Genomic DNA, 24,869 nt, shown 5'->3' on the forward strand with positions numbered 1-24,869 from the left:
TAAGAATGATAGGGATTGCAGGACAGACCTGAAATACGAAAATTTGAGGAAAAGATTTAGATGGCGTAGCAAGCGCAGTTTGTAGGAGGAGGAGTTGATGGTATTCCTTATATGGTTATGCATGAAAAGAGAGGGTTCAATAGTGACTCCCAAGTTCTGTACACTTTGGGCAATGGGGATGGGATGAGAATCGAAAGCAATATGGTTGGGAGTATTGATGACTGGGTGGCGTGATAGCATGATGATTTCTGTTTTAGATGTGTTGAGCACTCATTTATTATTGTGTAGCTATTTTTGGATCATTATAAGGCAGTTGTTGAGAAAAGATTCAGTCAGGGCCCATATTTCCTTGAAAGGGAAAAAACTAAATACCATGCTCATAGATTTTGTAGTGCACTCAGAGGTCTTCGAAGGTGTGGCAAAATGGGGTTAGGTAAAGATTAAAGATTTCAGCAAACAGAGCAGATCCTTGGGGCGTTAATGGAGAGGTAGAGGAATGAATTTGGATTTACTGTGTCCTGTTGCTAAGATATGACAAGAACCATTTCAGCACTGTACCAGTTATTCCAAAAGTATGTAGCCTTGAGAGTAGGATTGAGTGATTAACCGAATTGAAAGCAGCATAGATGTTGAGTAGACATAGGAGGAATGAGGAGCCTTGGTCGAATCCACATCTCACTGTGTCAAAGTTAGGTAGCATTAGCAGTTTGGTGCTATGGTGGTTGCTAAAAGTGAACCGATATTGGTTGAGGATGTTATTTGAATCGATGAAGTCACAAAATTGGTGGAGAACTGCAGTTTCTAGACCTTTAGCCATGAAAGATAAGGTGGATGTCGGGTGGTAATTGGAGGTGATGGTTGGATCCACAGTCAGTTTTGTTTTTTTTTATTATGGGACGGACTGAGGCCTGTTTTAGGGTATCTGGGACAATACCATGATGTAGTGATGAGTTTACGAATTTGGTGACAAATGGAATGATATCTAGTTTGATTAGTTTGAGTAGGGATGTATGGTATGGATTAAGGGGGTTGGAAGGTTTCAAGTTGTCAATCTTTGTAGTCTCCAATGTTGAGCTGTCTTCAATAGCCAGACCTCTTCCTCTGCGTCCTATTCTAGGTCTATGAAAATTTGAGAAGTTAGGTGGACAGCAATGGTTAAGAATCGGGGTTTTGTAAACTTTCAACCAGGTTTCAGTGATATAAGCAATCATGTGATCTGGATGCAAGGGAGTCGTAGATGATGGCAGATTTTTTAGAAATGGATTGTGCATTGATGAGACTAGGATGCATGCTGGTTAATTTAATATTAGTGAGAGTTCTGGTTTGTGGAGCATAGAACTGTCATCGGATGGTACCTCCACAGTAATGACCTTGGCCAGTGATTATGGGGATGGAGAGGTGTGGTGAGGTATATGAAAGAGTGTACTCACAAGTTTCCATGATGTAGATGGTTGTGTAGGCCCGAGGTGTGAACAAGGTGTGCATGAAGGGGCGCAGTTTAAACACAAATAATAAGGTGATAGCATGATTAGAATACACACCTTCCTCAGGTTTTAAGATAAGTACTTTTTTATTGTTTTAGCATAATATATTTTAATTGTAAACCAAAAATCTTTTCAAAAAATTCTGTTGCACAATTAATATGCAGTACCTATGATTATAGTGGAAAGGGTTGAAGACTTCCAATTGTGTCCCCTGGGGTATGAAGACACAAAGTCTCCTGTTATTGTTTCCAGATTTTTCTTTTTAGTGACTAAATCCAAAACATGTCCATCCCTTGAGTCTTCTCAACTACTGTCTATCTACAACCTAAAATCCTTATCACTGACAAAATCTGAGAAATTCACCTCTTGTCCCCTATCTACACATATTAACATCCCCCCTAATTAATACTCTGGGCATGTCTAAAGAAAGCTCATTCAACAGATCAATATACACAATTCCTGCATCCCCAGGGTTGGTAATCCACCTTAAAACCACATTATTCGTAGGAACCTGAATTTAAGAAACAAGAATTCAACCCCTGAAATTTCACCTATCACTTGTCTTGTGACAGACAAAAGAGGACTGGGAAAAAAAAAAAAAAGAAGATAGAAATCCTCATCCAAGCCCTCTCTCCTAACGCTGGTGTTCAAATGAATATTCCAGGAGCATGGCTAAGAGAGAATGCTTCTCCCACTCAAGTCTCTATAAGACAGGAAACAGAAGTGCAGAAAGGCAGAATATAAATTAAATATGAACAAGCATCTGTAATTAAAATCATAGATCAACTCCATGTTAATTACTACCAATCTAGCTTTAAATACTGCAAACTTTATCTCCTTACAGCTAATTCCAGCCAATTTATCCCATACCCTCAAACTCTGTTACTGTTTTAGCCTCCATCACCATCTCCTCTCTGTGAAAAAATATTTACTGTTTTAGCCTCCATCACCATCTCCTCTCTGTGAAAAAATATTTCCAGACATCGCTTCTCCGTCTACCGCCTCACATCATGATCCTTTGTTCTAAAGCAAAAATAAAGCAAAAATAAGTGAAAAAAGGAAATAAAAGGTTTCTAAGAATTTGTCACTGGCATCCAAGTTTTTAAAAATATTTTTCTAGCCCTGATTTACCACAGACAATCAGCTCAGAAATTTTATTCTTTGTGTCACACTAGAATCAACCATTAAGGGCAGTGTTATGTAATGTAAAATATTGTCTCTTTCAGCTGCAAAGCAACATAATGCATATTTTGGGGGAGAGAAAAAAAAAAAGAAACGTAATAAAAGATTACAGACTAAAACTAATCCGATATGTACAAGATTTGCACTTTTCTTTTTCCTTACCTCTGACTCTCACACCCTTTTTTCTCTCCCCCTTCCACCGCAAACCTAAATCAGAGTCCACATTTCATGTGCTACTCCCTAACTGGACAGAAAGCACCAGGAAAAGTGTGATCACACTTGTTGGTAGGTTATATCTAGTATTGGTTTTTTTACATTTTCCTCCTTCCAAAAAGCCTGCAGCATTACTGCAAACATTGCCCCACTTTACACAGAGGAGCAATGCAGAGGTATTATGGATATTCTCCATTTTATTCTCCATTCCTTTCCTAATTCCTAGCATTTTATTTGCTTTCTTGGCCACTGCTGCACACTGAACAGAGGATTTCAACATATTATCCACAATGAAGCCTAGATCCTTTTCCCCAAAGTGGAACATTGCATTATGTACCTATAATTTGGGTTGCTCTTCCCTACATGCATCACATTGAACTTATCCACATTAAATGTCATCTGCCATTTGGATGTCCCAGTCTTGCAAGGTCCTCTTGCAGTTTACTACAATCCTCTTGTGATTTAACAACTTTGAATAATTTTGTATCATCAGGAAATATGATCACCTCATTGATCCCATGACTAGGTTATTTATAAATGTTAAAAAGCAGTGGTCTTAGTACAGATCCCTAGGGCACGCCACTATTTACCTTTCTCCATTGAGAAGACTGATCATTTAGCTCTAATTTCTGATTTATATCATTTAACCAGTTCTCAATCTACAACAGAACATTGCCTCCTATCCCATGACTTTTTAATTTTCTCAAGAGTATCTCGTGAGGTACTTTGTCAAACACTTTCTCAAAATCCAGATATGCTGTGTCTACTGGCTCGTCTTTATCCATGTTTATTCACGCTTTCAAAAAAGTATAGCAAACTGGTGAACCAAGACTTCCCTTGGCTAAATGCATGTTGACTCTGTTCCATTAAACTATATCTATCTATAAGTTTAGTAATTTTTTTCTTTAGAATACTCTTAACCATCTTTCCTGGCACAGACATCCCTTCAGAAGAATTTCATCACTGCATCCAGAAATATCAAAATCATCTTTTGTTTAAATCATCTTTAAGGGATCAAAAATTCTATCTGCTCTCTTTCCACTCCAACTTCACACCTCCCCTTCCTGTTCCCTTCAGGACAAGAGGCGAGACTAGATTAAGGAGCAGAGTGCCTCTTTTCTCTTTTGCTCTGTCTGCTCCAGCCTCTTCCACATCCTCTTCCCCTACAGTTACCTGCAGGCCATTTGTGAGGGGAGGGGTGAAATTTCGCAGGAAGGAGAGAGAGAGAAAAAAAACCAAGCAAAACTGAAGGTAGGCATCCCTTTTTGGTAACTTTCTTCAGATGACTGAATTATGACCCATGTAAACATAAAGGAGCAGATTTTAAAAGTCCTTCGCGTGCAGGGGGGTTACACGCGCCGAGCCTATTTTCCATAGGCCCGGTGACGCATGCAAACCCCAGGACGCGCGTATGACCCGGGGCGGGGCTAGAGGCCTTCGTAGGGCCGCTAGGCTGGGGGAATCGCACGCCAGCACTCGGCTGGCACACGCAACCTATGCCTGCCCGGAGGCAGGTGCAACTTGTAAAACAAAGGTGGGGGGAGGAAGGAAAGTTCCCTCCGAGGTTGAATTGGAGCAGCCTCGGAGGAAACGGGGAAAGCCATCGGGGCTCCTCTAGGGCTTGGCGCGCGGCAAGTTGCACTAATGTGCACCCCCTTGCGCGCACTGACCCTGGATTTTATAACATGCGCGGGGCTGCGCGCGCTTGTTATAAAATTGGGTGTACATTTGTGCGTACCAGGTTGTGCGCACAAATGTATGCCTGCGCATACCTTTTAAAATCCAGCCCAAAATGATGAGTCATTAGCTTTTCTTACCTGCATGTCATGAGTGAGTTTCCAGAAGATGCATTTTAAAAAACTGGCCATACATTTTCTGATCTGCATGCAGAATTTAGAAGACATCTTTCTTTTACTCTCAGATACAAGTTTAGTTATTTCAGTCCAAAAAGACACCTGTGCCACCAACTATAGCAGAACGGCCTTGAAAAATATGGGACCATTATTGAACTAGAAGGGTTAACTATTGATCTAAAAAAAGTGTCTTCTTTAAAGTGTGTAAATGCCTTTTTCTTTCCTGTAGATTCCCAACTGCAATGCTTTTTCTAAGCCAACAAGCCTCGAGAACTTTCTGCTATTTAGGAAGAAATAATGCACATTTTAGGCATTTCAAATGGTCTTACATATGTCTTTAAGTTGATTTAATTGGAAGTACATTCCCTGCAGCAAGTTATGGGGTTTGTAAGTTATTAATGTTTACATCTTAATTGAAAAATTCCATTCTTCATGAGCAAGTTGTAAAATAGGGTCATATTTCTCCCTCTTCCTTAGATCCTTTTTTTTTTTTATTGAAAATTAATTTCTAGATCAGATTGTGAAAGACAATGTCTTATTTCCTGTCTACTGTATCACAACATGCTCTCTTAAACAAAAATAAATATTTTTAAAATATGCACATCAATTACATGCCTAATTAATTTTAATAATTTAGCTGGGGAAACTCGCATAAATTTTCACTGCCAGGGCATTATGGCAAATCTGTTGTCCACAATGTAATAATCACAAAAGCAAAAAATCAGAAAACCCAAATGATTAGCTACAAACTTTACATGCAGGTATAGATCACCCACAATAAAGGGTTTATACAAGCTGGAAAAGTCAAATCAATTAGCTGGTTTGGACTCTCTTAGGATAGAAAGTCCTTCTATGCAAAGCATAAAACCCCCGAATAAAAGATCCAAATCGTATTCTTAGTAGACGCAGCCATAGGAGATCAAGTCTCAGTGAACTTTTTTTTTCCCCATGAAAGTAAAACACACACACACCCTTACACTTAGGGACCTTCATTTTCAGTTTGTTTTATTTTCCTGGGAATTTCTAAAAGAAAAAAAAAAAATCAGTGGAAAAATGAATATTATAATATACATAAGAAGAAAAATCAGAGGAAAAGTCATTTTTCCACTGTTTTGTTTTTTTTTTGTTATAGCATTGAAATTCCCAGGTTAAAAAAACAAAAAAATGAAAATGAAGGTCACTAGCTATACCAAAGAGCTCTTGATGAAGTCAGCTACAATGTATAATCATCCACTCAACAAAAGACCACAGAAGTTCTAGATCTCAAGCCCAAATATTTCGGGATGAGAAAACATGCATATCTTAGCTGTGTACTTAATTATCAAACAGAACCACAAATGCAAAATGTGTGCATGTAGGTCAGACCCCTTCATTTTTTCCACATTTTGTTAATTTACAACCTTATTCTAAAATGGATAATATGCATTTTTTTCCTTCCTCAATCTACACACAATACCCCAAGACAAAGCGAGATCAGGTCTGTAGAAATTTGTGCAAATTAAAATAAAAAAAAGAAATCTCACATTTACTTAAGTATTCAGACCATTTACTCAGTACTTTGTTGAGGCACCTTTTACAGCAATTGCAGCCTCAAATCTTCTTGGGTATGACGCTATAATCTTGGCACAGCTGGATTTGGGGATTTTCTCCCATTCTTCTGTGCATATCCTCTCAAGCTCTGTCAGGTTTGATAGGGCACGTCAATGCACAGCTATTTTCAGGTCTTTCCAGAGATGTTTGATCGAGTTAAAGTCCAGGCTCTAGCTGGGCTACTCAAGGACATTCACAGACTTGTGCCGAAGCCACTCCTGTACTGTCTTGGCTGTGGGCTTAGAGTTGTTCTGTTGAAAGGTGACTTGTCACCCCAGTCTAAGTCCAAAGCTCTCTGGAGCAGATTTTCATCAAGGCACTCTCTGTACTTTGCTCCATTCATCTTTCCCTTGATCCTGACTAATTTCCCAGTTCCTGCAGCTGAAAAACATCCCCACAGCATGATGCTGCCACCACCATGCTTCACCCTAGGGATGGTATTGGCTAGGCTATGAAAGGTGCCCAGTTTCCTCCGGGCATGGTACCTGGCATTCAAGCCAAAAGAGTTCAATCTTGGTTTCATCAGACCAGAGAATCTTATTTCTCATGCCCTGAGAGTCCTTTAAGTGCCTTTTGGTACCTGAATGTAATCCACTTTGAAGCGCTGAAAAAAGTGTGAAGTGGAATATAAATCTAAATAAAATAAATTAAAAAAATAAAATATGCTAATCTAAAATATATAAGTTCTCTTTATTAAAAATATGCTAATCTAAAATATATAAATTCTCTTTATTACTTATCACACAGCATCAGATATGGTATTGATTTTCTTAACTGCATTATAAATGATATTGGGATTCTGAGTGCTTGTTGTTGCTTAAAGTCTGTTGTAATTCAGCTGTTAGGTACTGTAAATACATTTTATGCTTTCTAGTTATGACAGTGTTTCAACTGATGCTTTTTATAAAAATTGTAGTGTACCTGATGCTATGTAAATAACTATTGTATATTTAATATTTTTATCAAGATTTTGTTTTGAAAATTAAAGTGCCTTAATTCCTCTGAAACTAAGAATATTCTCAGTGCAAATTCAAACAGTGCTTGATGTGTAGCTAACAGACATCAACCAGATTAGATTTCTTCTGTCCCAATACGGCAAGTGTCCTGCTCCTATGAAAAGAGGGGGTGTCCTTGATAAAGCCGAGGAACCTCCAAGCATCACATCTATGAATGGTCTTGTGGGTAAAAGGCCCTGTGTATGGCCATGCAGAAAACTTCTTTGTAGTGATTTGTCAGTCTCCTGCCATAACGTGGTCCATAAGCATGGCATGTTATAGCTAAAAATCCTTCAGGGACAGCTCTACCTCCTTATAGTACCGAGAGGGGGTTTCAACTGTGGAGAAGTGAGCTTTTGCACCTGTCACAACTCAGCCTCCTCCATGTTAGAGGAGGCAAAACAAAGCACCAGGTAGCTTGCATAAGTCTCTGTTTTATGCTCCTCTGGATGAGTAAATGCAGTTGCAGACAAATAAACTAAAGCATGGTAATGAGGTCACAAACCTCTTTACCTTCTCCCCACCCCCACAATTCAGGTGCTCCTTAAAACAAACTGCATGCTTCAAAATGATCTATTTTAGAGTTCCAAATAAGGCAAGAGACTGCCCTGGTAATGACCCTGGCTACCAGGGAATTCAAGACACAACAGAAATATGAACCTGATAAAACTGTTTTCTAGAGCATAAGAAAAACAGGATAAAATCTGGGGAAGACCGTGGGAAAAGTGAACTTTTCCTGTCACTTTGGGATGGTAACTTTCATACCGGCGTGTGGGCACACGTGCACACAGTTGTCAGCCTGCAAAAGGGAGCAACGATTTTATAATGTGTGCACGTATATGCGCACATCTTATAAAACAAAACTACGTGCACATTTTGCGCACGGCCAGGCTAAGCGGCCGTGTGCCTATGCATGCAAATGCCACTGCTATAGCGTAAGTGTGTGTGTGTGTTTTAAAAGCCACAGGTGCCATTACCAGTTCATTCCCAGGTCACCCAGTTAAGGGATAGGTCATCCAAACTCCCCCTAGTTTATTAGCCTCCCTTCCCCCCTGTTACCCCCCAACCTTTAAAATCCCACTGATCTGCCTAGAATTTTTTGTTTTATAACTTATACGTCATTCATAGCAGAAGTAAAAAATTACGCGGCAGGGGAGCCGGCACACGCCAGTGCGCGTAAGTATTTACGTACAACATTCACGGTGAAATCCAGGAACAGCCATGCCCCGCCCAGACCACCCCCATAGCAACCCCCTTTTGGAGTTTCTCATTTGTGCGCACAGTGGCATGCATGCCCGTATCCCGGTGGCTTTTAAAATCCACTTAGCGCACACCGGTCCAACTCACACATCCATTCATTTTGGCATGCAGCGGGCTTTTAAAATTCACCTTAAAGCTTTTAGGAGTTGCAAAGGGCTCTCTCTGTTGCTGAAGGGCAGGGGCCAAGGCTTTGTGTAGCCTTTCTGCATGTCTGCCATTGCACTGTGGACTTAAGATTATTTTTAGGTATAGGTAGCAATTTAGCAGAAGTGTGTACTGGGATGTTATCTATGAGAAAAATAAAAAATACTAGAGACTCAGATTTAACTTTAAAAAAAACCCCACTAATTAATTCTATATGGAGACATTGCATGCTAGCAGAACATTTATCAGTGCTGGAAATCTGGACATAAGAAGAGAGACTATTTAGTCTGTAGAACGTACAATATTTAGCAGCAGAGAGGAAGAATGAAATGGAAGAGACTAAAATCTATGTCTAAGCAGGAGATCAACAAAATTATTTTACAAGGGAATCCAAGGGCAGTAATAACTTAACCCTGACCCACAAACAGAAAACTGGAAGCATTTTCCTGTCTATTCTTCCCCATAAAAGTATGTGGGGCAAACATAAAAGCAAACAGTTTTATACATAAAAATAAAACAAAATAGGGCTCATTTGAAGGAAGGGGGGGTAGTTTCAATTTCCAGAGTTTCCTCCTGCTTCCAGAGCACTTATTAAAATACAGTGGGCCGGACCTTGTATTTGCGAATGAAGGTTCATGATGTCCTCGCCCAGCAAGGGCTGGTTCTGATGGACCCGGAAGCCCAGAAAAAGCAGAAGGAAACGGCTGAGCTGGGGAAAAAAAAAAAGCTTGATCGCTATCGCATGTCCCTGGAGCGCATGGTGTCTCGGGTATCATTCAAAGGCAACACCTAAAAGGTCGGACGTGGTCTCCATGAGCAGCGGCATTTTGTGGGCCCCAGCCCAAGCACCATCACTGCTGGGCCAAGCTGGAGAAAGGATATCACATCAAGGAAAAGGCCTCGTGTGGATACTTAATATAACGTCATGTCAGTTTACTCACACCCAACACGTTACTATAGGTCTAAGATACTTACAGATATAATAAGCCAAACCTATTGTAAAAATGTAAATGCACAGTACATTAATATAAAATAACTAGCACAGACTATAATTAAAATGATACCATAAAATTACACTCCAAAAAAAATAAACAAATAAAAATACAATAATACAATTAAACATAATAATGGAGTGAATTTTAGTGTGAGTTTAGGCACATAAAAGCAGTTTTTATGCATGTAAGGGGCAGTACTAAAATAGCCATGGGCTCAGTGCATGTAAAAGTGCGCATATTTACCCAGTTTCACGGGTAATTTATGCAGAGTGGGGTTCCAGGAGGGGGCGGGGCAGGAACTGATGCACATTTTCTTATTTTAAAGCCGGACATTTGCAAGTCTTTCTAATACTGGATAAATGCCGGTACCTGCATCTTAAGCCTACTTTGAAGGCTTCTTTCAGTTGTAAGATGCAATATTTGTTTTATATGTGATCCTTCCTTCTTTCTTATTGTTTCCCTTCAGATTGGTCCTCACCCTTTTTATTCATTATTTATTAAGAACATTAAACTATGACTTTGAGAGCTCCCACTAAGGAAGGTTCATATAGTTGTCCTTTTAAGGTTGATTTAATTTTACGGTTTACCTGTTCTCACCTGTTTGGGGTCGATTATTTTTCCTTTCCCCTTCCCCCCCCCCTTTTTATTTTCTATTATACCTCCCTAGCCCCTCCATCTCCCTCCCATTCCCCTTCTTTGCATGTCTACGAGTTTCTCTTTGTTTTATAGCACTTGATTGCTGTGCCCACAGCATTAAGCAGCTGTGGTGGCCCAGGATTTTACACATTCGTGTTCTACTTTGTGCTTGGTAATGCTGGAATATCCATCTTTTTATGTGAACAATTTAAGTAGTACAAATTTCTCTGTGCTTGCCTCCTGCTCAGTACTTACAGACGGGCCGATTCAGTAAAGTCCGCGGGAGAGCGGGTATTCGCCCGCTCTCCCGCGGACTTTACTGAATCGGCCTGTGCTCTCCCGGCGCGCGCACAGGCCACTCTCCTGTGTGCGCGATTCAGTATGCTAATTAGGCCCGGCGGTAAAACCAGGCTTTTGGACCGGCGCGGCGGCTGTCAGCAGGTTTGACAGCCAACGCTCAATTGAGCGTTCAGTTTTTGACCCGACAGCCACGGGCCGACTTCAAATTTTTTTTTTTTGACTTTTGGAAAGTTTCAGGACCTCCGACTTAATATCGCCATGATATTAAGTCGGAGGGTGCACAGAAAAGCAGGTTTTACTGCTTTTCTGTGCACTTTCCCGGTACCCAAAGAAATTAGCGCCTACCTTTGGGTAGACGTTAATTTCTGAAAGCAAAATGTGCAGCTTGGCTGCACATTTTGTTTTCTGAATCACGCGGGAATACCTAATAGGGCCATCAACATGCATTTGCATGTTGCGGGCGCTATTAGATTCAGCGGATTGGATGCGCATTTTCGGCCCCTTACTGAATAAGGGGTAAGGGAAAACGCGCGTCCAATGGCGGGTTAACAGTGCGCTCTTGTTGGAGCGCACTGTACTATATCGGCCTAAGACTGTTTTCATTTGTAGATGTGAATACCTGACTGTTCCCCTGACGCAGCCTTGATGCGAAACATGGCCGTGTCGGGGCTTCTTTAATGACAAATCTATATTGTAAAATAAGTGTTTTTCCCTGCTGAGCTTTAAACAAATAAAGTTGTACATATATGTATTGAACAGTTGTCCTTTTGATGCCACACATCTTTTTGGCTTGATATTTATCTCTATGCATGCGCTGTTTACTCCGCATTTTCAGTATGGTATATAACAGTACAGATATAAAGTGCCTATGTGAATTTATAAAAACTTTTATTAAACATATATATCAATTCTAAGAATTTCAATTCATCTAATATGTGCACAAAAACACACACATTCCCAATTATAGGCCACAGTTTCGACAGCATGCAGGCTAGCTTCCTCTGGGAACACGTACGTACAAACACGAATATTAAAAAAAAAAATGTGCACACAAAAAGCAAGTGAAGGATAATAAAAGCCTTTATACATAACACGTATGATGGTGAATCAGCCTGGTGGCTATCATAAAAGACATATATCAGGTAATGAATACTGAAAATGGCATCTCCTTAAGAAAGGTGTTTTACTGCACAAGATGAAAACGGGAGAACACTTATCACCTTTGATACGTGTTGCACAACACTAGTGCCACAGAATAAAGAACGAAACAGAGCAACCAATACCATACCATACTGTGGCCTACACGCTGGCAAAACTGTGGCCTTGGCCTATAGTTGGGAACATGTGTGTTTTTAATGTGTTTGAGTTTTTGTGCACATATTAGATGAATTGAAATTCTGTAACATTTATATATATATATGTTTAATAAAAGTTTTTGTAAATTCGTATAGGCATTTTATATCTGTATACCTGAATTTCATTAGTGCCTGTTTTTTATATCCTCCAGTTTACAGTGTTATATAATAGCACATGAAAGTTATTGTTGAAATTACTATATACATGCAAAATATGAATGGCCCCATTTTCCACAGCAAATCAAGGGTACTAAATATATCTCGAACCATCCTGAAGCAGGAAGATGTTTTGTCATCAATGGAAAATACAGAGCAAAAAAAAAAAAAAAGTGATGGGGCTATCTGGTGCCTACAGTGCAAAAGCAAAATAATCATTTCACTTAGCTCTCCAACACCTGGAAGAATGAACATCAAAGAGAAAAGGTAAGCAAAAATCAGAAAAAGCTGCAGCCTGCCGCTCCAGCCTCCCCTAAGCTCTCCAGCACCAGGGCCAAAACTACTGGATTCCAGTCCACAAGCACCTGTGGTCAAGTCTGTAACCTTGATATTGGCAAAAGGGAACCGTGGTGGAGCAAGAAAAGGATGAAAACTGGAAAACCAAAGGAGCTGGGAAAAGAGGTGGGGGAGGGTAAGGGAGGATAGGGAGCTCTACGCCTTTTCAGAAAGAAAAATGCTAAGACATCTCCTTCTCTGCATGGCCCTTGCTGGACGAGAGGGAGCTTGCTTTGCTAAACCGCACATCCAGCAAACATTTGCGCGGTTCACTGGAATTCTTAGCTGGTCTACTTCCAAACATCTGATGCATTCCTACCATGACCTGTATGATTGCGTAAATATGACCTCTAAGCTTGCGACAGCATCTCAATTTCCTTTCCACCATTCTCAGCCTTCAAAACCCTTACCGAATTTAAGAATTCTGCATGTCCAAATTTCAAGATTACACCCAAGACAAACCTTGTCCCATTAGCGAAGCATGCATTTTCCATTCCACAAGGACATACAAAGTTCATTTTTTCTCCTTATTCCAAGCAATCCAATAACGTGGAGGTTTGGTCCCTCATTTGTACACTTTAAATTTAAAGGCAGATTAAATGAACATTTTGACTGGAATATAGTAGGTACACTGGATCTTGCATGAAAGCAGAGGGAGAGATGTAGACTGGATAACAGTCTTGAGGTTCCCTCTACTCCTATTTCTCCAGGACTCTAGGTATTCAACAGATAGTGATCACCACAACTCGGCCAAAGAATGACGAAGACAATGGATCACAACAGCAAATGCCACTCCCTGCATAGACACAATCCAGGGGAATCCTAACAAAAATAAAATCTGACTGTATCAAAGTATCATTTATTTATAGGAAGTGATGTAGTATTTGATGCAATGTGTGTCGATTTGGGGACTCTCCTGGTCTGCTTTTGTACATGTTGATACTTGCTGGTTGCTTCAGTCAGCTTCAGCTCTAAGAGGAGATGGACTCACCTACCTGAACGAAAGGCTCTCCCAATACATGCCTTCCAGACCACTCAGATCATCACGCAGAGCCTCTGTAACAACTAAGTCAACAAGGGAAATCAAAAAGAAAACATACACGCAACAGATCTTTCATGAGTGCAGCACCTGACCTATGGAACTCCCCTCCCAGAAAATCTCCGACAAATACAGGACTGCCGCCATTTAAGGAAGCCTTTAATGCTAAACCAAGAACCCAAAAACCGACTTTGCAAATCTTTAATGGCACTCACATCGACTTGTCTTAATTTCACATGCTGCAACACAGAGGAGGGGTTTTTTTGGCTATGGAATTATTTATTGTTAAAGCTATTAGAGATTAGTCAAGACTGCTGGTCTATTTTTAGAGTTAAGCCTGAGGTGTATGTATTTTACATTTTGATATTGCTGCTATCTATAATTATTTACACTAACGTGAAGGTACAAACGACCCCTTTTGTAAGCTAAATTTTTATATTCACAAAAGGTGAAAAATAAATCCAAATAATAAATAAGATGCTGCACGTGCCATGTTTGCCAGGCTGCTTGCTGCTGACGCAAATAAAAGAGTTGGGCAATACCACTTTCTGCTTCTTGATCCAGCCCCATCTTCCCAACAGTTCCTGTGTTATCTCGGATTGTGAGATGGAAAACCCTGCTGACTAAGTAGGGTCTACACCATAAGCAGAGAGTTTTCAATAGCTACCCCCATATCGCAACAGTGCTTAGAGAGTAGCAGGTTGAGAAACCAGGGAACCCAGGGTTCAAATCCCGTTGATGCTACTTGTGAACTTGAGCAAAATCACTTCACCTTCCAATGCCACAGACACAAATCTTAGGAGTGAATTTTCTAAAAGGTTCCGCATATAAGTAGCATGTACATGCATATATGGTATTCTAAAGTACTCACATTTTCAAATTGTGCACGTATATTTTACTGTGGTGGAAAAAGGAGCTATCTAGGTGCATTCAGAAATATGTATGTAGGGTGTTATTTTTTTTTAAGAGACACACAAGTACAGTATACATTACTCAACTTATTCATCCACTTTTACAACTAAGTGACTCGCACAAGTGAAATCGGACTTGTCTGTTTTTGATTGGGAAGTCTAGAAGAACTAGTCGGCATTCAAGGTTGAAATCTAGAGGGGCTAGGTGACCTGGAGGAGGACAGGGTAAACTGGTGATTCCAAGTACTCATGCATACTTGGAAATATACCTGCCTCCATGTTCAATTCTGGTTGTTTATTCACACAGTGTATTTCGCGTGTAAAATATATGCATGTATGGTTATAAAATGGATAGAGAAAGCATGAGTTTTCCTGCATTGGAAATATTTGCACAGATGAAACATACATGCATACTTTCAGAGCAGGAACACGTAGCATTTTATAAATGCTGCAGAGTTTATAAAATATTAGAATTAATTCCCGTGCATCCACTTAGACATACAAATGCTGCGCTGTGGATAGGTTTCAAAGATGAGCTTCCTGACTGTAAGCCCTCTAAGGCAACAGGGAAATCCTGGACGTAATCCACTTTGAAGTAGCTGACCAGTCATGAAAGACAGAATATAAATAAAACATTAAGTAGAAATTAAGAATTAAATATTTAAAATGGCCTTTTCTACACACACCTCCAATGGGGTATTACAATCCCATGGTCCCCTACAGCTAGAGCGCACAGTTGCTAGAATCCTAGCAGTTGGTTCTGGGGGAAAGCACAGCACCGGAGGGCTCGAGCCCCTCGGCTTAGGGTCGGTGCAAGAGTATTTGGTGCCCCAGGCAAACCTTTGGTCATGCACCCCCTCCCCCCTCCAAATTTACCCATCTGTGGCAGCTCCAGCACAGCATTCCCTTCTTTGGCAGTATTTTCTCTCTCCCCTTCTGGGCCTCGTGCTGGTTGGGTTTTGCCGCCCGCAAAATTCTGGCACTCTAGGCCAGGGTTTCTCCACTTTTTTTTTTTTTTAATTTCATGGCACATTTTCAAGTTTGTTCATTCCTCGTTGCACACCAAACCAAATTTTGCACAATTCTCCCCCTCTCCCCAGTTTCCACCAGCAGAAAGAAATTAGCAGGTTATACTTCTGTGTGCCGCATTCTGCCAGATTCAATCTGGCATCCGAACTTGCGCAACCAGCAGGTCCTGTGAGATTACAGGACCCCACAGATTTTGTGTATCTGAAGCTGGCAAAGGAGGCGGATAAAAGATAAGAGAGGCGCAGCTCCCTTCCTGCCAGCGGGAAGGAGGATAAAGTTATCAGAGCTCTGGTGGATAGAATCTGCTCACTACTGGAGGTTGGGGGAAAGTCTGGTGAACTGTCCCCCATGGAAAACTATACTAATCCATTCTCAAAATATACCTAAAAAACACATTCTTAAAGTTTTGATGCCACAAAATATTTTTTAAGCTCAATAATACAAAAGCCTCTTTGCTGGTGGGTATGTCCTGCATACAAAAGAGAATTAACCTTATACCAGAATAAGTCAAAATTAGCCAACAAAATCCAGCTGTTCCCAACATACACATTTTAACTGGGAGACAGTTCAATTTGAAGTGGGTCACAGGATATTCATATTAATGATGTATTAATATTCTCTATCAGGCAATAAGTTTCCAAACTTTGGTATCTCTGGCTTGCTTTCTCTCTCTCATTCACAGGTCTTCTGTTTATTTTTTTTTATTTTGCTTCTCTCTCTGGTGTCCTCTCTCTCTTACCTTCAGAATGTATATTTTAAATACTTTTCAGTCTTTCTGCTCTTTCCTTAATGTTCTTCTTTCCCCATTCATCTTTTCTCCTCCTCTCTACATTCCTCATTCCCTTTCTCCTTCGTTATCTTCCAGGATTCCCCAAGCTTCAAATCCAGGGACATCTCCCTCTCTTTTTCCATCTAATACCCGGTCCCCTCTCCACCTTCCCTAACTAGTGTTCTCTCTCTTCTCTCTTGCCCCGCCCCCCATCCTCAGATCTCTCCCCTTATTCCAGATCCCCCTCTCTCTCCCTAATCCTGAGTCAGTTCTCCATATCCATCTTGCCAGTACCTAAAAGTCTTCCTTTCCTCTCCATCCTCTCCCTGTCCCTTATCCTGGGTCCTTTCTCCCTTTCCCTCAGTCCCTGGTCCTCTTTCACTCTCTCTTCTCCTGCACCCTCCTGGTCCCCTCCCCTTCATACCAAATCGTCTCTCTCCCTCCCTCTCTTATCCCCTCCCCTCTCCAGCTTGTCCTCCCAATTTATTCGCTACCCCCAAAAGGCAGGAGCAGCAAAGCATAATATTGTGTCAGCATCCTATGCCTCCTCCCCCCCAAACACTCACCGTCTTTTTTTGCACGCCCCACCCCAAGCATTCACCCACTTCTCTCCTCGTTCCCCCAGCCCCCTTCAGCATTCACACCCCTTTCCACAAATCATTCTTGCCTGACTGGAGCTCTGGGTGGTACCCTACACTGCTGTCAGATGAGTCAAGTCCCTGCAGTAAAGACATGACCCCCCCCCCCCCCCCCCCCAAAAAAAAAAACAAAAAAAAAAACAGAGCAAAGCAGATAAGAGCATTGTACTCTAGGTAGCAGATGGGAGTTGGGCAGGTGTTTGAACACTTTGCCATTCACTCCCTGCTCCCACCCTTCCCTTCGTCCTTAGTGCTGCCTGGTTGCTGTTGGGGATAGGAAGGAAGGGCTGGAGCAGCAAGCAGGAGATGAGGTATCGTCCAGCAGAGTCAGAAATATGAGCCTAGGGAGGAGGATTTTGCTAGGGCTGCCAGCACCGAGGCACAGGAAGAACTTTCCCAAGGAACACTGGTTGAGAAGCATTGCCCTAGGTGACTGCTTAAGGGAAACACTGGCCCTGCCTCAGTTGAGTTTGTAATTATTTCCCCCACCCCACAGCTGTAGCCTGACTGCTTACACGCTAACTGCCTAATAAATGGGACTTCTAAACAAGGTTCAGTGCCTTACTCCCCACCCCCTCAACAAGGACACACTTCCCCCTGCCCAAGAGGCTTCTCCTGTTACTGTACACAGAGATCAGCTGCTTATCTGACCAGAACCTGCCAGCTCATCTTCCAAAACAGACAGCGAGAGAGAGAGAAACCCAGCCTTTTAGCTGCCCACGAAGTAACTTCCTATGCTCAGGAAACTGCACAGGCCTCCATGAGTGATACAGAAATAACGTGTTCAGCCGTGCCAGGCGATGTCCAATCTCCCCCTCCTCTTATGTTAAATGACCACGTCAGGTGCGAGAACCATTAAACAGCGAATCCTAATTCAGGAGGCTTCCCTGCACTATCAATCTGGAATGTCTCACTCGCCAATGTTTACTTTTTAAGAGGATTCCTAACTCAGGGTAATTCTTGGTCTTTTAGATTTAGAAGATAAATTTAAAGTAAGCTGTTCAAAGAAAACAACACTGAAAAGAGTGAAATAAACCTGTAGGACTTTATAGAAAACGTTAAACCTCAGTGTGTGGTCCCAGTTACTATTCCAGAAAATGAAGGAGTTAAAAGCATTAGACAGTCGTCATTATTTAGCAGAGCAGATTCATTTCATCAATGCTCTCCCTTTCTGGCATGGCCACCTCAGAGTATAATTTACAATTTGTAAAGATATCACAGAACCCTGCCCACCCTCCCAAGAGCGAGCATCCCGCTGGGAACCCTGGTTGTATACAGGGGGTAATGGGTGAAGACACTGGCAATAAGGTTAACATAGCCACCTAATCTGCACTCTCACGGCCAATGAGTCTTTAAACTAAACATGAACTGCTGGTTTAAAGGGGATCTCTCACCCTTAAAATAACAAATAAAAAAATAAACAGTCACATTTTAAAAACAGAGTACAAAGCATAATCAGGACACATAATGGAGGCAGTCTCAACATTAGGAGCTAGAGGTGAGGAAAAGGGGCCAACATGACTGCCCCCATTCCTCAGGAGCTCTGTTCTGTCACTACTGAAGGCCAGTTTACTGTCCAATAACTATCTAGCAATTAAGGGAACCAACTGGCTTGTCCGCATAATTCATAAAACCCTCATGAAGCACTCTCTAAGATCCAGATCCAGGCCCTAGCTCCAAATGAGCCAGAAGCCCAAAAGGAACAGAAGGAAACTGCTGGGTCCAAAAAAAAAACAAACAAAAACAAACCAAAAGGGCAAAGAAGAAACGCACTTCCTCAAAGCACGAATGTTAGATCCATTTGGGTGCTGTCCATATCCATACTATAACCTATCATGGCTTTCTTAAAATAAATAAATAAATAAATATGCTTGTAAATCTTACCAAGAGAATCCCTAGTGCACGTGGCTATGAGAAGATTGCCAGGATGTAGTTGATACTTTTAGTGAACAGAAAATAAAGCCGCTTTCATTACTCAGTAATGATACATGGCAAAATGATTTCAGTTTTATTATAAAGCTAACTAGCTGCACTCTATTCTGCTTTCATCGTCACAGACAAGTCTGTGTCGTTCATTTGGTCTCAACCCAGCAACGAGCTCTCTCTGAAATCGGGGCAAATCCTGTGGCTTGCTATACCCATCGCTATTCACAAGATCGCCGATTACTGTGCTCATAGGAAGCAGCTTAAAGCCTTTGGAAATTGAGACAGATGCCTTTTGAGTTCCAACTGCAGATTTATCAATTTTACTCTACAATTTATGTTCTTATTTCTTGTGTCTGTCAGAAATTAATTTTTAATGCAATTTAATCTGCTCTGAACTTCTTGTCTGGATAGGGCAGAATATAACTGATTTTAAATAAATTAAAACATTAATATAGTAGATATAATGCATTTACCCTTTTTAGGCTTGGTTCTCTATGAACACAGGTTTATTGGATGTTATTGCATTTCTCCTCCCCCACGCTTTATCATTCTGAAATGGCTAGACCTAGCTCCACCAAAGGGTGAATGGAGATAGATGTTCAGGTGAGGGACACAGGATTTTTCAAAATTAGTGAATGATTGGGGGAGGGGGGCGCACATGCACCATAGGGGGCCACAAAGCAATTTTTCTGTAAGAAATGCACAGGTGGGTCAACAAATGTTATAATATGTACCAGTAGATAGTGCAAGTGCAACTAATGATATATAGAACACCATACTACACAAGATATACTTAATATCTAGAAAAAGGTTAGACGGTCCTAATAGAAGCTTGGGAGGAGGGAATATTTCAAAATATACAACTGTTTGTACATTGAGACTTAGGGAGGGTAATTTTCAATAGCATGTATAAACTCAGGGCATACAGCCATAAGGGGGTGTGCCTAAAATTACGCATGGAGTTTATATAGTGTGCATCGGGAGCCACACAGTGTAGAAGACACTGCAGATCAGTTCCCCGAAAGTACGTGTGAACGTTTTAGTACATGAAGCTTTTTTTTTTCCCTTGAGAAATGCATGAGAGAGTGAAACAAGGTCATCTACAATATTAAAATATAGAAAGTTCTGCAGCAGGGGATACCTCCACTATCTAAAGTTTATTACTTGCCACCCCTTAAGAAGGGTTGGAGGTCCAGCTAAGTTTTCAAGTCATGGAACCACTGACACCATCTAAGTTGAACATTACTAAGATTTTGGATTCTTTAGACAGTGATTTGGTGGAACCAGCCTCCATGGTAGTGTCTTTTGTTTTGGAACCGGACCATGATTGGATTCTTAGACTTTTCTTCAAGCACCGTTCTGAATTATTCATGCACTTGAGGGTCAGGGTATTCCCCAATGTATCCAGACAAACATAGAAGAGGACACGACAATTCTTGATGCTTAGGCCAGGAGTGGTACAAATTGGGACATTTTTCTGTTAAAATTTTCTTGTAAATGTTATGTTCAATTCAAAGGTGTATCATATATTTTTTTTCATCAGTCTCAACTATCCTTCTTTATGAGCGATGAGGTAGTCCAACAAATTGAAGTTAGTGAAGCTCTCTCTGCTACTTCCAGATGATCCCCATTATTCGGTTTAAGTGTCCAAAATATGTAAGATTCCTCCGCTATCTATTCTGCTTCTATTTCTTTTTTTTCTAAATTACTTTATTTTTTTCCCCCGGATTATTTCCTGTTTTGTTTGTAATATTTAGTCCCTCTTTCTTTTGCTGTCACAAGATTATCCTTGTATAAATTTGAAATTTCATGAATATATATATATATACACACACACACACCAGTAGATAGTGTAAGTGCAAATAATCATATACAGACCACCACACTACACAAGAGATGCTGGATGGAGGAATATTTCATTACCAAACATGAATGCATGCTTCTATACCTGCAAATCAAGTTCATGGATATTAAATCAGACTTCTCTTTTGTCTGGAGGGGTTGGGGAGCAAATGGTGGAGAGCATGGGTGAACTGGAGGTGGGCTCAGCAAGGTGCTGCTTGGCAATGCACACACACACAAGTATTTTCATAAGCAAGATACAGGCATACAACAGCCAACTTTAGAAAATATCTGCCTCCATGCATAAACAGAGTTATTAAGCACATGCTACAATTATTTAACACACAAAATATATGCATGTACTTTTATAAAATAGGTGCATAAACTATGTAGATACCTACATTTAAAAAAAAAGTAGATGTACTAAAACTTTCCCACGTACTTTCAGGGAGCTGATATGCAGTATTTTCTATACTGTGTGGTTCCCGTTGCACAGTTTATAAAAGCCATCCATATCTTTAGGCACACCCCTTTTGTCGAGAGTTACAAGCTACTCTATACGAGTATACAGGTTATAACATGTAAATGTGTGCATACGTTGAAATACCCTCTTTGAATATGCATACTTTTCCCACTCAGGAGCAGCAGCACGAACATACTCCCAACCCTTCTGAAAATCTGTTTACTATGCACAGAGGCGAGGTACACCCGTACATAACTAGATTGGTATTTTATCACTATGAAATAACTAGATTTGACTAATTTTATGAGTGATTATTTTCATTTGTGTGTCAGTTTAATACAATTGCTAAATTGTGACAGTTTTTGTAATCCATATTTCATGTATATTTGGATTTTGGAAAATATAACCCCATTTTACATGCACAAACCCTTCTCCCCCCTCCCAGACAAAATATCTCCAGCAGCGCAATACTGGTAAAAAAAAAAAAAACAAACACTAGAAGGAGCAATTGTAATAAGTGTTTAGGAAAACAAACATCCCTGCTTTTGTCATCAGTCACTCCGTGAAATTATAACCACAAATGGCAGACTATTCTAGGAGAGAATGCCAGCAGCGCTGTGGAAAGCACTCTGGGAATTCAGTGTCTGCCTAAAGCAGCAGGGCTGGCATTCACTTCCAGCCAGCTCCTGCTGAAACGAACAGCGGAACAGACCAAGTGATTCTGGCGGCTGGACAGACACACACTTTGTTGCATCAGTGCACAGACAGCGCCTTGTACTGTACTTACGTTTTGTACACCTCGCGGATCCAGGAGCCCTACTCCAGCCGTGACAGCACTGCCCTCCACAGACATTCACCCTGCAACAGCAGCAAAGAAACTCTCCAGTACCATTGAAATGTAGAAAAAAACAAACATCTAAAGACATGACCACCTAGCACTTGCTGACTTTTGACCCATATGTGCTTGAAGAATTAATCCACTCAAATCATGAAAAAGATAATATCTTCTCTGGTTTGCAGAGAAGCCTTTTTGGGACCTAAACAGAAAAATAAAAAGCATTTGCTCCTGGTTCTGAACATCAGTTTCTCTTTGTAAGTAGAAGGTTTTTAATCAATGTATCAAGACACTGTTCACAGTGAAATACACTGCCCTTCTTTTTACCGGTCATACTATTACTGTACCTGGGTTTGCTGATTGTTAAAAATAAAAAAGGGATGGAGTTTAACCACAACCAATGAAGACAGACTCCAGGATGGCATGGCCTGTAGTACATGCAGAAATCAAGACTGATCTAATGACCTATGAAAATGCTGAAATGTGCCCCATACCTCTGTAAAACATAGCAAATCATTTATAGTGGCAATACTGATTCTTTGACGGAAAAGTCTGCTATTCCTGTATTACTGTAAATTGTTTTTTATGTTGAACACCTCTTCGTACAACCTTATAAAAGGCTGGGGGAGGTGATACAGTGACAGTTACCTTTCATTAGATTGACACACGAATTATCCAAAGATGTACAGTAGCCTATAAGATAACATACATCTATTATAAAGAAGGGCCTGATGTGGTTCTCAAAGCTTACCTGGCATATCATCTTTGACAAATTTTTACATTAGTTTAGTAAAACATATCACAGTCTGCAAATAACTCAGTTTGCTTTAAACTAGACGTGCCATTTTCCTTTTCTACCTCTCTCTTCTTTTTAAGAAGTTAATTTAAGATAGATCAAAAGTGCCTCCCTAGTAATAGCTTAGGGGGGAAGGAAGAGTGTCCAGGTTTATGGAATGAGATCACTACATGTGCACAAAAGATGCTGCTTCACAAGTATGCATGGGCAACATATCTAGATACAGATCGATGTCTCTATACAACTGTGGGCTCGTCTGGTATGCATTGTGCAAACGATGACCCTCATATCTCTGGCTAGGGTGATTGCCCCTATCCACCAAGAAAACTCGCCTAACGCAAAACCTCGGTTGCTCTCAGGTTCCCTCCTGGCAGAGCGCAGGCACCTGCAGGAAACCCGGCCGAGGCTAGAAAGCTTCAAGTGAAGCACAACAGTTGCTGGGAGCTCTCTCTAACCAACTCGGGGCTAAATTTCATTAACTTCGGCGTATTCACAACCACTACTGGGGGAATCTTCTGCCAGGTGCATTTCTCTGAAAAGTACATTTCCGCTCAAGCTTTTTTTTTTTTGTTTCTTTTTTTAAACGAGTGTTCATTTACGACTCGATTTCTCGCTGGTGCTGCTAAACCCTCACTTGGGTGGCGATTTTGTTGCGTTTTCCCAGCCAGAGATGGCATCGTTACAGGATTATGTCACTAAAGATAATCCACCCGGGAAGCGGCTATTGCGACTTCAAAAACCGCTCAGCGCCACAGCGGACTCCCAATAGAGAATCAACTTTTTAAACTCCCCCTCCTGTTTAGGCAAAAGAGAAAAGTTACTCCTTCTCCACGGTCTGTCCCCTAAATTTTGGTTTTCGCTCCAATGCATTTCAGCAGAGCTAGAGAGCCCCTTGCTCCGATTCGGGATTAGGACAACTAACCGCTCACCTCCCAGGAAGACGAGCCCCCCTCCCCGGCCGAGCAGCGCCTTACCCCTGCAGCTGCTGCTGCTTGTGCTGGATCTGCACCCCGCTGCTCGCCTTGCTGCTGCTGCTGCTCATCCTGCGGGTCCGTTCCTGCGCGCTGAGCTGCAGGTATGTCCGGGGCTGCAGCACGTACGTGATCCGGCCGCCGCCGCCTCTCTCCGGGAGAGCGCGCGCCACCGCCAGCAGCGCACAGGCACCGACCAAGACCCAGCCGAACCCGGCCATGGCCACCCCGCGCGACCACCCCTAGTCAACCTGCCTTAGCCGCGCGCGCGAAGAGAGGAGAGGAACGGGGGGGGGGGGGGGTGGGGAAGAAGAAGAAGAAGCAGCGGCGGCTGCTGCACGCGTCAACCGGCGCGGAGAAGTCTCAGCGGGAAGCGGAGGCACATCGCTTGAGAGCGGGACGAGACCAGAAAGGAAAGAGCGCGACTCCAGCACGAGCGGCTTGCAAAGAGCAGCAACCCCCTTCACGGGAAAAAAAAATAAAAATACAATAAAATTAGAGAGGTGGCTCTCGAGCAGGCGAGCTTCCTCGGAGAGCCGCTTCTTGGCTAGGTGGGAAGTGCATGTGCGCCGGAGGAATATTATTTCAGGCAGATGATGCTCCAAGTCTTTAAAAAGTTTGTGTGTGTGTGTGTGTGTGCACCGGGGGCAGCCTGTCAGCTCCCGGCAGCCAATCTCTGCCAGACGTGACGTCAGGGCCTGGGAGAGCCTAATTGGGGGAAAGTCTGGGACGCGGCACAGCCTGCGTTCCCCTCGCGCCAGCCTGTGCAGGGGGAAGAGGAGTAGAGGCAGGGGATTTCCCCTCCTCCGGCGGCCATGTGTTGAGGAAGGGAAGGGGACAAGGCATTCAATGACGTTATCGAGGAACCTTTTTTTTTTTTTTTTTAGCCTTTTGTGTGCCCGCACAATACATAATAATAGTCCACGACCATAAACTTTCAACCACCCCCCTCCCCTTTGTGTAACATCCAAACTTTGCATTCATCAAAGAAAAAAAGAAAAACCCCACAAACTGAATAGAAAGGGGGCTTGAGCCTCACAATACCCGTCTGTCAGAAAAAAACACAGTTAATGCATTTCTAAAACATCCAAGGTGAGGGGCTCATTCCGTAATTTGTCATAAAGAGGGTAATTTTCCAAGTAAGTTCTGGG

At 41.7% G+C, this 24,869-nt stretch overlaps 1 protein-coding gene across 7 annotated transcripts in view; it reads right to left on the reverse strand.

Annotated features, from left to right (window-relative positions):
* LTBP1 (latent transforming growth factor beta binding protein 1) overlaps positions 1 to 24,351 on the reverse strand; it is a 737,653-nt gene extending 713,302 nt beyond the window's left edge. For 5 of the 7 annotated variants that reach the window (XM_029593890.1, XM_029593889.1, XM_029593885.1 and 2 more), the window contains exons 1-2: positions 23,722 to 24,350; positions 21,904 to 21,974 (exon numbers count right to left, since the gene is read on the reverse strand). In XM_029593890.1, coding sequence (XP_029449750.1) covers positions 21,904 to 21,974; positions 23,722 to 23,939 — 289 coding nt within the window. In that variant the 5' untranslated portion in view covers positions 23,940 to 24,350. Of the gene's footprint in view, positions 1 to 21,903; positions 21,975 to 23,721 lie in introns of all 7 variants that reach the window. The other 2 variants (XM_029593891.1, XM_029593888.1) reach the window with 1 other exon arrangement.
* Between the last annotated feature and the right edge of the window lie 518 nt (positions 24,352 to 24,869).

This window comes from Rhinatrema bivittatum, chromosome 3 (assembly GCF_901001135.1).
Source record: "Rhinatrema bivittatum chromosome 3, aRhiBiv1.1, whole genome shotgun sequence".
Lineage (NCBI taxonomy): Eukaryota > Metazoa > Chordata > Amphibia > Gymnophiona > Rhinatrematidae > Rhinatrema > Rhinatrema bivittatum.